Genomic DNA, 13,667 nt, shown 5'->3' on the forward strand with positions numbered 1-13,667 from the left:
TACTTAGATGCCTTATGAGGCCCCCTTTTGAACCCATGGCCACCTGCTTCCTTCTACACTTGTCTATGAAAACAGCCTTTTGGCATATCCTCTATTCACAGTATTTTTTAAGGATAAGGTCACATTATGACCACACCCCAAGTTCTTACTGAAGGTATCCTTGGACTTCCACATAAACCAACCTATCTACCTTCCAGTTTTTCCCCTAAATCACACCTGGATAAGGGAGATGCAACACTACATACACTCAATATCAGAAGGGCATTAGCCATTTACTTAGACAGGACTAAGCCTTTTAGAAAATCTGCCATATTCTTTCTTTCCATTGCAGATGGAACTAAGGGATCTCCAGTTTTCAAGCAAATAATCTCTACTGGATATCTGGCTGTACTATCTACTGCTATAAGTCTGGATCATATGTTGATCTTCAGTGAAGACTGGCAATCATACCTGGTGCACACAACATCTGTACCACAGTCGCTGAAGAAGGCTCATGGCAAACCTGAAGAAATGTAAACTTGGCATCCAAGAGACCAAATATCTGTTAGGGAATGGAAAAATACAGCCCCTGCAAAATAAGACAGAGGCATTGGAAAACAAAAAACAAGTGTGGGCCTTTTAGGGCCTGGCCAGCTATTATCATTGGTTTATTCCCCATTTTGAGACATTAGTCACACCACACGGATCTTATCAAGACATCAGTGCTGAAAACAGTATTGTGGACATGGGAGTATCAAGAGGAATTTTTAAAAAAGAAACATTTTGGGACAGTACCTGGTGCTGCAGTGCTCAGATGTTTCATTATCTTTTATTTCACACACAGACACATCCGCCATAGATTTGGAGACTGTACTGTCTCAGAACTTTCAAGGGACAGAACTTTTAATCCTCTACTTAAGTAGGAAGCTCCAGTAATGAGAGACAAAGTATTCCACCACAGAAAGAGAATGCTTGGCCATACACTGGGCATTAGTGATGCTATGCTATTACCTTCTGGGAGCCTCATTTGGACTATTTCTGGGAGCCTCATTTGGACTACTCACGGATCACACTTTCTTGAAGTGGACACAGGAGATTAAAGTTACCAATCTGAGGATTACACATGGTATCTGGCATTTCAACACATGGTATCTGGCATTACGCCTTTAAATGATGGCATCACCCAGGAGTTCAACATGAGGTCGCAGACTTCTTTTCCAAAACAGGAGGAAATCCTACCCCTGGGAAGAGCCCCAAATCCTTAGTGTGGTGGGAACTATGTGCTGTTGGGGGTCCTGGAGACCTACTACACCCAGTCCCAGGAAGCAGCAAGCTGAGAGGAAAAGAGCAGTGAATGTGGATCCTCCAAACTTGTCTAGAGAGCACTTTTTGGAGCAGCCGTTTTGGAAACCACAGAGACCTCCTGCTCCAAGGAATAGAGTGTCAGGATCCCAAGAAGGGCAGTTGGAACCAAAGGTCAGAGAGGTTCTAGACCTGCTGAACCGGCAGACTACAGAATAGGTTTAAGAAAACCTGCAGTGTCAAAATGGGTTTTCATTAAAGGTGGAGCAAATAATGATACCAATAGTTCAGGTTGCCCAATAATGTCCAGTATATATCCCTGTTCTGCTTCAAGTGATTGCATATGTCTATTCCAGTGTAAGTGTATGCCCACCTCATGCACAGTTGTGAGATAACTTTTCCCCAGCTGTCCCACTGAGGCAGTTTGAGCACCTACTGTTGCCACACACCACTACATGCTGGTATAAGAGGATAGAGCCAACCCAACCCTCCTCAGTTTCTTCTTACAGCCATGATGGTTGTTGGAGTACTTCCAGTCAACTATTGCAAGTTTATTTCCCTCACACTTTGTGTATAGTCTTTTTGTTGTTTAGTAGTTAGTTAGACATAGAGTATAGTTAATGTTAGTGCTAGGTTTCAGTTTTTAGGTCTTTTTTGGACCAAATATGATTCTTGGTTCCAAGACTAGGAACTCTCTGGGTTCAAGTCCTGCTGGTTATGTGTCAAACCTATGCCGGTCAGGGACCCACACCCTAGCTGTCTAAAATGTTTGGGGGAGTCCCACATCAGTGACAAGTGTCACGTTTCTAGAGGGTTTAACCCTTGCTCTAAAGAACATAGAGCAGTGAGATTTAAGTGTCTCCTTATGGAGGCGGCTCTTTGCCCTCCATCAGAGCCATCTGGTTCAGAGCATACTCTGAGTGTGCTACCATCAGTACTGACTGCACCTCCCGAGATGTCTTCAGCACCTATACCAAAGAAGAGACATCTTCCAAGGACATAGTATCTCATTCAGCAAGACCTTTGGTACCAAGGCCAGCTAGAGGCAAGGATTCTGGGTGGGACTCTGACGGGAAATGATCCCAAGAGAATTGCTTTGCTACAAAGGGAAGGTTCATCGAATCCGGAACCTGCGCAAGGTCTGTCGAGGCTAGCTCCTAAAGTTACTGTATGCCAGACTCAAGACCCAGTTCTGGTACCAAAGATGCCACCAGAGAATTGTTTAACCCTTCGGTACTAGTGTCCTTGGTGGTGCAGGAAGGGTTTCAGTCAGTACCAGCAACTCTAATTTCTATACTAGCTCCACAAAAGCATGTGGTAACGATGCCACTTCCAGTACCTAAAAGCCTGGTAACATTCCACAGGCAAGTCACTGTTACCATTCCCGGTACCACCATTTCTGGGGTTAGCTCAACTATCTCCACATGGGTTCTGCTTCACTGTTATTTCAGGGATTTGGAGTGATCTTCGTTTGTTCAGAAGTGGGGTCTTTTATGTGCCATACATAAGGGAAGCTTACCCTTCACCAGAACCTGGGGGGTCCATGGATGTCACAGCAGCCCCAGCAGTAGGCACATTGCAATGGACAATGACCTGTGCTACTATGAGGCCCATTACCACCATGTCAGTGGCCTTTCTAGACACTGTGGGGTGTCCCCTTCCCCAGGTAGACCTCCCATTATCCATCTGAGTTGACTTCCTGGAGAATGCACTGAGATCATCAGCACTACAGACAACTTTCTCTGACACCTGGTATCAGGACCAGTACAAAGCAACTGGAAGTTGCTCAGGCAGCTCCTACACACTAACAGACTGACCAGCCATTGCCTCAGCATCCCGGTGCATCTTCTTCCTCATCACCAGATTCTCCACTACCAGAGAATTACAAGGCTCACCAAGGAGTGCTTAAAAGGGTGGCCTCAGTTTTAGACATTCAAATAGAAGAGGTGGAGGTCCAAACTCTCCTTCTAGCAGAAGCCATAGAGGAAGTTCCTCAGTTCCTCAGGGGAAGGTTTTTATTCCTGCTATTTCCTTATTCCCAAAGCAAAAGATGGTCTCAGACCTATTTTAGATCTAAGAAAGTTAAATAAGTATCTGAAGAAAATAAAGTTCTGCATGGTTACCCTAGCTTCTATTATTCCTTTCCTGGGAAAGGGTGACTGGTATGCTGCCTCAACTTACAGGATGCTTACTTCCATTACTTACTTACAGTAATCCATCCACGCCACCAGCAGTTTCTCAGGTTCATAGTGAATGGAACCTGCTACCAACTCACAGTATTTCTGTTTTGCCTATCAGCAGTCCCTTGCATTTTCACAAAGAGCATGACAATGATAGTTGTGCATTTGAGGGGAATGGGAATACATGTCTTCCCCTACCTGGATGACTGGCTGTGAGAGGTCAGTCTGAGTTTCATGTACTGTCCAGCATCACTATCATTCAGTCCACCTTCAATACGTTGCGGCTATGTCATGGGGTCTACTCACCACAGATGGTGTCTCCTCCTGACTGCTTTAGGGATTTGCTCTTTTCAGATCCGGGACCCCTTCTTATGGTTACAGCCCATCTCTCCATTGTTCTCTCTGTCTGCAGCCCCCTCTCGCTCCAGGGAACTGTTGCTGCCTCTTTGTGAATTGGCTGTCTGGCCAGGTCACTTAGCGGTTTCCACTTCCAGGGTCCCAAAGTCCTTCTTCAGCTATCCTAGGTAGTCTTCCCATTCACTGCCTCGTGGTGCCACTTCCTCAATGGCTGTCAGGGAAACCTGGGCCTGCCCTCTACTCCAGGCTCAGGACCCTCCAGTCACGATTGAGGTCTGTCTCCTCCCCCACTAGCATTATTAGTGAGACCTGTGTCTCTTACATTGGATTCAGACTTGATTTCTCAGGACCAAGGCCATCTGCTTCATCCCAACCTACAAGTCCTCAACTTGACAGCATGGCTGCTTCATGGCTAACACCAGTGGAAATGGCTTCCTTGAAAGATGTTCAGGAAGTACTTCTGAATAACAGAAAGTCTTCAACTAGGCATTACCTTGCCAAATGGAAATGTGTTTCCACCTGGTCTCATCAGAAACGTGTCTCTCCAGTGGAGACTCCTATTAATCACATTTTGTATTACCTGCTGAAAACATGAAGGTCTTACAGTTAGTTACATTAAAGTACATTTGGCAGTGATTTCAGCATTCCACCCTCTAGTGGTAATGGAATGCTTTTTTCCCAAGCTCATAACGATCAAATTTCTAAAAGGATTGGACATATTACACTCTCAGGTGCAAGAATCTGTTCCCCCATGGGATCGCAACCTCATGCTGGCAAAATTAATGGGATCTCCCTTTGAACCTCTAGCAATTTTCTCCCTACTCAACCTCTCTATGTGACTTTTTTCTTGCAGTTACCAGCAAGGGGAGTGGGTGCATTGAGAGTCTTGGTCTCAGAACCTTCTTATATTCCATAAGGATAAAGTTTACCTCTGCCCTTATCCAAAATTCTTGAAAAAAGGTGGTTTCCAATTTCCACATTAACTAGGCAATTTATTTGCCAATTTTTTTCCTGAAGCCTCACACATATACAGATGAACACAGGCTTCATTCATTGTATGTGATGAGAGCATTAGCCTTCTACTTGGACTGCACCAGACCCTTGAGATCCTCAACACAGTTATTTGACTGGATTGTGAACCAGATGAAGGTAAACCGATTTCCACTCAGGGAATTTCCTCCTAGATTTCCTCTTGCATTTGTTTGTGCTACCAGTTAGCTAATGTCATGCCATCTTCTAAAGTACTGGCTCATTCAACCAGAGCGCAAACAGCTTCAGTAACTTTCCTAGTGCAAGTATCTATTTGAGACATTTGCAAAGCAGCAGCTTGCTTATCAGTACACATATTTGCTGCTCTTTATGCCATTTCCTGTCAGTCCATGAACAATGCAAGTTTTGGACAGATTGATCCACAATCACTGTTCAGGTAGCTCCAAGCCCACCCTCATGTTAATCTGCTTGTGAGTCACGTATAGTGGAATGGACACGTGCAATCACTTGAAGAAAAAAAAACAGTTGCCTATCTTTCCATGACTGTTGTTCCTCCAGAAGTGTCACACATGTCCATTCCACTGTAGGTGTGTGCACGCCCCGTGCACAGTTGTTGGAGAACTTTTTGGCCAAGTTATAAGCCTAGAAAAAAATATCAGTTTGCATGTGCTCAGCATACTTGTTAGTTTGGCAGCTAAATTCTTGGATTATCCTCCCTGCGCTGATGTCACAGCAATAATGTGCTGACCAGACTGTGCATACACCATCCCCACATAGTGACTAAACATGTTCCATCCTGAGGGTGCAGAAGCTGAACAGGACTTTCTTCAAGTAGTTGCACACATGTATTTGACTTAGGTGTGTGCATGCCCTGTGTGCTGGAACCAAACACATTTCTGTCAGAGCAGTGCATGTGCCCTGCACCTCTTTGTGGCCCCTCTCAAGACTATGTAAGGCTGGTGCCGCCCCGACCCCCTCTAGGTTCTTCTTACTTCCTGTGGCCTGAATCAGACCTCCCCATGTAGTTTACCTCATGTGTTTTGTCTGTACAGTGAGCGAGTTAGTTCAATGCTTTTTTTTCCTGATAATAGTTAGTACCCAGTAGTTAGGTTTCCTGTACTGTTTTAATTTGTTTTTAGTCAATTAGTGATTAGTTTTTGGTGAGAAGCACTGATAGTATGCAGCACTCACCAGGCTTTAAGCACTGCCTATCTTGTGGGGTGTCTATTCTGAATTGTGACACAGATGCCCACACATTGCCTTTTGTGTCTTAACAAGGGATACATTACAGAGAGGTGCAGTATCTGCTGTTCTTTCATGATGATGGCAGTACTGGCCATACAAACTGAGCTTGTACAAGAGAAGGCTCACAAGCTTTTGGACAGTCTTCAGGCAACAACCCCCAGAAGTGCAGACCTCTCTAGTAATAAAGTTCTTTTGGAACAAGTAAGACCTTGTGACACACACCAGCCTCCTGAGCTCCTACAGCCAAGCACATGGACATATGAAGGTATGTCCATCTGCAAGGCTTCCGGTGGTTTTATCCTAACCACGCCCCAAACTCTCTCATGGTCACTGCTGCTAATAAGAGATCATGTCAAGGGAGATTCAGATCAGCTCCCAAAGAGAAAGAGTCCATGAGACTTGACTTGGTCTGGAGAAAAATGTATTCCACCTCTTCTCTGCAGATGTGCAGAGATAACCAGCAGGTGCTGTTATGAAAATATGATTTTGTAAACTGGGATGTAACATCTAAGTTCACTGACAACCTGCCTAAAGATACATGGGAGAAGTTCAGAACTTTCCTGACATAAGATCATTTGGTGGCTGAGACATCACTCCAGCCAATGGATGCTTCTTCTAGGGTGATGGACTCTGCAATAACAGTGAGAACCTCATGATTACAGAACTCTGGGATAGCCTCTGACATCCAGCAAACCATAGAGTACCTCTTTTTCGATGGACAGTTTTTGTTCAGTATTACAGACAGCCTGGATATCTTCCAAGGGAGCATGACATTTCGAGGAGAAAGCACAAAAGTCACAGAGGAGGAGGTTGTCCAGCTCCAATTTAAATCAACCAGCCCACCCTCAGTCAGCCGTGGGGAAGCAGCACATTTGAGTTCTTCCTCAAGAACAGCAATACAGTCACTATCCAGCTATCTTTCTCCCCCCTCCCTCCCATTTCCTTAATGTTTGGGAAGCCATAACTATGGACAAGTGAGACCTATGCACTGTGAGATTGCGATATTCTATCCAATTGCTCTTCATCTCCTTCACTCATCCACCTACTGCTTCCCTTACAGTGACCCATCTCAGAATTCAGTGCTCTTTCAAGATGTTCAGACTCTGCTCTTACTAGGGACCATAGAAGAAGTTCTCCCTTTAACACTGGGGAATGGGATTTTGCCCAAAATATTTTCCTATCCTCAAGTCCAAGGGATCTGAGAACCTTACTTGGCCTTTGAAATCTCAACAAGTACATCAATTATAAGATTTTGCATGTGTTATATTTGGACCTGGAAGTGAGGCATCTACTCAAAGAAGAAAAATGTTACTTACCTGTATTGTAACTGTTGTTCTTAAAAATGTAGTTTCCACATGTATTCCACAACTTGCCCTTCATCCCCTCTGCATTGGAGTTCTGAACCACACATTCTGGTGCGAAGGAACTGAAGGGAGTCAGGGCACCATCACCCTTATACAGCCTTGGGAGGGGCCAAGAGGAGGTGCAGGGCATATGCACTTTTCCAACAGGTACTGCTCCAAAAAGCTATCCAGCACACTTGGGTGTGTATTCACCTGAATGAAACACACTTGTGAACCATATCTCAAAGAACAGTTACAATTCAGGTGAGTAAACATTTTCCCCTGCAGTTGCTCCTCCTAACTGCTGGGAGGTCACAATTTCTGAGGATAAACTTCTGTCATTCTGCAACTTAGATTCTCCTTAATCATGTATGTAGACACAATTATGTATGTGGTGTTCACAATTCAAGAAGGATGTTGATAAACTGAAGCAGGTTCAGAGATGAGAATAATTAAAGGATTAGAAAACATTCTTTACAGTGATCAACTCAAGAAGCTCAATCTATTTAGTTTAACAAAAAGAAGTTTAAGGAGTGACTTGATTAATCTATAAATTCCTACATGGGTAACAAATATTTAACAGTGTCTCTTCAATCTAGCAGAGAAATCTATAACATGATCCAATGGCTTGAAGCTGAAGCTAAACAAACTGATATTGGAAATAAGATGTACATTTTTTAACAGTGAGGGTAATTAACCATTGGCACAATTTACCAAGAGTTGTGGTGGATTCTCCATCAATGGCAATTTTTAAGTCAAGATTGGATGTTTTTCTAAAAGATCTGCTCTAGGAATTATTTTGGGGAAGTCTATGTCCTGTGTTATACAGGAGGTCAGACTAATGATCACAGTGGTTCCTTCTGGCCTTGGAATCTGTATAATATATATGCCATGTTGTACAGTTTAATTCACTTTTGGGGGCTGAGGGTCCTCTTCAGGCATGTAGATGAGATGAGTAGCCTCCTCACAGCACCTTGTGGCAGCTACCAGATAGGCCTGCAAACAGACAGTCACCTCAGTTTGCTTTCTTGGATCCCCACGTAAACTCCACAGGGTTTTTCCAGTCCCGTGACAACAGCTCTACTTAGGGTCTGATTTATTAGCTTAAAGTTCAAACCTAAACACAAAGGTCTTCACTCCTGCCTTCAGCTGGGTACAGCTCAAACTCCCCTGAGCTGGTCTGGTCAAAACCCTTCCTAGCTGGAGAGTTGTCTCTTGTCTCAGGGTCTTCCCTAAGGAAGTCAGTCTCATTCTCTACAGTCTCACTTCCACCTGCTACAGTCACCGGTTGTTCTTTATAAGAAATTGCCTGACTCTGCTCAGGTGGAGCTCATTCTGTGATTAGGGTTTGCTTCACTCCAGCCCCTTCCAGTCCAAGGGCAAGCCACCCCGTTACAAGGCACTTTATTAACACATTACTAAATAATTCTGTCTAATTGCATCCACTGTGTTGATCTTATTGTGTGTGATGTTTTTTCCAGCTTAAGGAAAAATGGGTATAGTGTACAGAGGATGGGGAGAAAGAAACAAATGGGCACTGTCTGGATACAGTTACATTTTATAATTACATCCCTGTTCTCAATCAAATGAGAGGGGGGGGAAGATTCATTTAGGCAATTTGTTTTTAGTGGGAACTGCAGTTTCTCCATTGGCAATGCTGCCAGCACACTATTAATTGTCCATGAGTTCAAGTTTATTTTACATTTTGTAGACTGGAAATCAATGCAATCATCAGTAATTTATAATCCTTTTCTGATACTGTATTTTAAGTAAAGTTATTCTCTTTTAAACACAGCCTAAGGTCTTGTTTCAGGATAGTTTCAGATCTAAATATCTCCTTTTTCAGGGAAGCAATGTAATGGAGGATCAGGATCTGTTGGAAATAGGAATACTTAACTCTGGACACAGGCAAAGAATTCTACAAGCAATCCAGCTTCTTCCAAAGGTACAGTTTCTTTTATTATCTGGATACCAGTAGTATCACCAAGAGCTTTTAATTCTTAAAACTTAATACCATTGTTAAATAGAAATGTGGACATCATGAGCCTAATTCTCCATTGCCTTATGCTTTTTCTAGTCAATTACACCATACAAAATAGGTGTAAAATGCTATCATTCTGGTTTGGTAGTGTTTTACACCCAGTTTGCACAGATGTGAATGACTACACAAGTGCAAAGCAAAGGATAGTCAGGTCTCATATTCATGATGCTAATTCATTTAGAAATTATTATAGAAATGTTTTGTTTTTCTATATGTTAGCACATAAAGCCAAAAACAAATGAAGTGGGGTTAAGGTGGTATATTTAGGTCAGGTTTTGCTTATTAGACATTCTTTTGTGTCACCTCTGTAACTAAATTTTTGTGTATAAATCCCAAACTAATTTTTCTTACTATAGAGGTAAGATTGGAAATATATTGTTCTTTAAAACAACATTAATCGAATTAATGAACCCTAGAAACTCAGGATATTCCATTATGGATCCAATACACATCTTTCAGATGTGGATTGGAGATAATCAGCAGTTGCTATATTTTATTTGTTTGCTCTGCTGAGTATATAAATTTTGCTCTTCAAATATGTGATCCTGTATCTTGCACCCATTTTTTCAATGTACTTTGGGTGTAGAATGGTCTTTATTACAGATTGGGAGTGTGTCAGTCATGCTAAGAGAAGATGCTTGTATTTTGGGGATTTAAATTACATGCTAGATAGAACACCAAGATTTGCCAGTGGTTGTTCACAGCTGACTGCTGATACCTATTTCTTGCCAGCTTTGCCTTGTGCAGAAAACTGATTGAGAAGATGCACTGGGCATATCTTGACCCTGCAGGTTGTCTGTCGCATGATTTGCGAAACCACCTAGGGGAATGATGTCAGGCAGAAGCTGAAGTTGCAATCTGCCTGAGGCCAAAGAGGCTGCCAAGCAGGCCTACATGCATATTGGCTCTGTAGAAGATAACAGCGCAGGAACAAAGCCCAGTTTAAGGTGTAAGAGTGCTCTGGAGCTTGTGGACACCATGTGTAGAATAATCAAAGTAAATACAGCCTCTAACCCTCTATGGAGAATGTGTGCAGAGCAAAGAAAAGATTTTTCCAGTCTGTACAATAAGATGAATTAGGTGAAATAGGCTTTCTAATTCATAGTGGCTGGATGGATAAGGAAGGGTGTGTTCTTGGGGCCACTTGTGAAGAATAAGATGATCTGGCCTGTAGTGAGAAAATGGGTTGGAAAAGTGAGCTTCCAGTGCATCTTTGTATGTAGTTGGTAACAGTCTGTATATAGTGCAGCATGGTTAAGGATAGTGACATGTATTCCGTAGACTGTACTGGAAATATAGATGGAGGTAAGGGGGACTAGGAAATAGATTTTTTAGGGTATAGGTAGTAGGTAAGTGAGGTGCTGAAATAAGTTTGGTGTTTACATTTTAACTGTGAGTTTATGGTATGTTTTAGCTATGATGTTATATTTACACTACAGTATTTACAATATTTTGTCTGAATGATTCTCTTTTTTTTTTCGTGGAGGGCATGTTTTTTCTTCTTCACATAACTCAAAAACCAGTAACAGGATTTTGTAATATTGTATCTCCTAATGTTAAACTTTTAAAATGTTTTTTTTAAAAGCTGTCTTTTTACCTTACCCAACCTATATTTTTGTGGAAATGAGATTGGAAATGCAGCAGTCAGCCAGTAGTGGAAAATGAAAACTGTCCTTTGACACTTAGATGCTGGCTGCCTGCTGAGTAACGAAACTTTTGCTTCTTCATCAAGTGATGTCCATGTGGGTGCTCCCCTCCAGGTGTCTGGTGTCCCCTCGCATCCAAATCGGAGATTTTCGTCAGCAGTGTCTGCTTGGGTCACGCATGCGCAGCTTGCCTCACAGCGCCATTGGTACTTGAAGCCGCGTGCTCGCGCAACCTGATCCCTTTAGTTGCTTCTCAACTGTCCACGGTCCGAGACGGAGCTGCAGCAGTTCTCTTCAGCCGCTCATTCTGAGAAAAAAGTTAGAATAAAATAAAAGTTAACTTAGTTTAGTTAGTTACCTCTTCCATACCCTTTTCCTTAAAAAATAAATTAAATAGATTTAATTCCTTTTCCCAATACTTTAGCATAGATAGTAATAAGATAGTTATTATGCCTGGTTCTCCAGGCTTCAAAATTGCACTTTGTGCAGAGATGCCTTGCTGGCATCGGACTGCCATGCTCAATGTATTCAATGCCTCAGTGAGGGAGATGTTACACAGAAATTTCCCCAGTATAAAAACTTCAAGGCAAGAGCCAGGAAGGACAGGGAACTCAAGTTAAGTTGATTTTAATGGAAAATTCCCTGAGACCTGCCTCAGACCCTGGGCATGAGCCATCACCGTTACCATCAGATAAACATCTCGGGGGAAAAAAAGCTTCAATGCCATTTAAAAGCCCGCCAGAAAAGGGGACAGCACCGACTAAAATAACTGTCACTCACACCCCTTCACTTGCTGCAGCCTTAATGGCACCAAAGGAGAGTCATAAAAACAGCATGGAGTCGAGGACTAAAACAGTAAAGACCTCCTCTGATTCGTCATCAACAAAACAGATGTTGGCACTGACAGCCATGACACCGAAAACAGCACCGACCATGACCTCAGCACTGACTCACACTGCTGTGCAGACCACAGCTCTGGCACCCACCACGAGCATGGCACCAAAGCTGACATCCATGCAGATAGTAACGATGCTGATCATCCCATTGTAACCGGCTCAGATGTCGGCACAGATCGACTCCATGGCACCAAGTTCGGCACCGGGAGGGAAACACAAGTAAAAAATGAAGCATCATGAACAGGCGGACTCACCATTATATGGCACAGACACATCACCATCTCCACATAGGATCAGGTCCCCAGTATTATCATCCAGCAGGGAAGAAGATAATATTGAAGAAGGAGTGTTCTCTCAACATTCCTCACCTCATACACTCACTTCTCTCCCCTCTGTTCATAGAGGATATGGCGGTTACCCAGAATAACCATGGTTTGCCCCACCCATGTCATCCCCAGTGCAGTGGCATAATTGTAAAACATGATCACCGTATGCCAGGGACTAGAGTAGACCCTCTATTTCCCATAGGGATAGAGATATGTCTCCAGACTATTCAACATGATCGGTCATGGATCCTCCATCAGAAACCATTGAGGAGGTTGATGATGCAGCAGGACCTGAAGAATTACCAACATGACACAACTCCTCCTCTTACCCAGATGATACCATGATACCACCTTCACCTCCAAGTGTGGATGATTTCAGGCAATTTCAAGACCTGTTTACAAGAGTGGCACAATATCTGGAGATGCCACTTAAAGAGGTATTGGAGAAACATCACAAACTTTTGAAGATCCTGCATACCACAGCCCCATCTAAGAAACCTTTGCCGAAGGACAAAACAATAATGGCACCAACTGACAACACATGGCAAACCCCAGCAACCATCCCACCCACATGCAAAAGGGCTGATAAAAATATTATGTCCCTTCTAAGGGAGCGTAGTTTCTGTTCACTCATCCTCCACCCAATTCCCTGGTCATGGAAGCAGCACATCAAAGGGGCAAACAAATCCACCACAAATCCACACCCCAGGATAAGGACTGGAAGAGGGTGGATTTATTTGGCCGGAAAGTTTACTCCTTGGCCACTTTACAATTACATGTAGCCAACTACACTGCATTGCTTTCCAGTTATGACTATAACACATACTTGAGATTTATGGACTTTATTGATGTCATACCGGAAGCAAGACAGGATCATTTTCAATCCCTTGTTATGGAAGACCAGCTCATAGCTAGAACTGCCCTACTGGCAGGCTCTCAATGCAGCAGATACAGCTGCCAGAATGATGGCCATGGCACTTGTCATGCAAAGAGCTTCCTGGCTCCACTCAGCTGCTAGACCCAGGGATCTACCATTGACGATCGAGGACGTTCCATTTGACAAAGCCAAACTATTCAGCAAAAAGACAGATGAGGTCCTTCACACAATGAAGGACTCGCGAGCCATGTTGCAGACCCTGGGTATCTACATTCCTGCAGCGAGAAGGAGACACGTTAGATACCAACCTTACCAAAGGAGATACCTGAAGTACCCTTACTAGCAGAGGCAATATGACACAAATTGATCCAGACAAAGACCCCAGAGAATACGGCAAAATCATCAGCAACAGTCAACATCCTAGCCATCATCACTGAAAAAACAATTTTGAAAAATTGGTTGAGGGCCTGAACAACCTCCCTCAA

At 43.2% G+C, this 13,667-nt stretch overlaps 1 protein-coding gene across 4 annotated transcripts in view; it reads left to right on the forward strand.

Moving 5' to 3' along the window:
• Positions 1-13,667, forward strand: part of ANKS1B (ankyrin repeat and sterile alpha motif domain containing 1B) — a 736,922-nt gene that overhangs the window by 483,295 nt on the left and 239,960 nt on the right. For 3 of the 4 annotated variants that reach the window (XM_067559741.1, XM_067559742.1, XM_067559740.1), the window contains exon 18: positions 9,243-9,341. In XM_067559741.1, the coding sequence (XP_067415842.1) occupies positions 9,243-9,341 (99 nt within the window). Of the gene's footprint in view, positions 1-9,141; positions 9,342-13,667 lie in introns of those variants that run through there. The other variant, XR_010921984.1, reaches the window with a different exon arrangement.

This window comes from Emydura macquarii, unplaced genomic scaffold, assembly GCF_026122565.2.
Source record: "Emydura macquarii macquarii isolate MOO-44397 ecotype Brisbane River unplaced genomic scaffold, CSIRO-AGI_Emac_v2 contig_2205, whole genome shotgun sequence".
Taxonomy (NCBI): domain Eukaryota; kingdom Metazoa; phylum Chordata; order Testudines; family Chelidae; genus Emydura; species Emydura macquarii.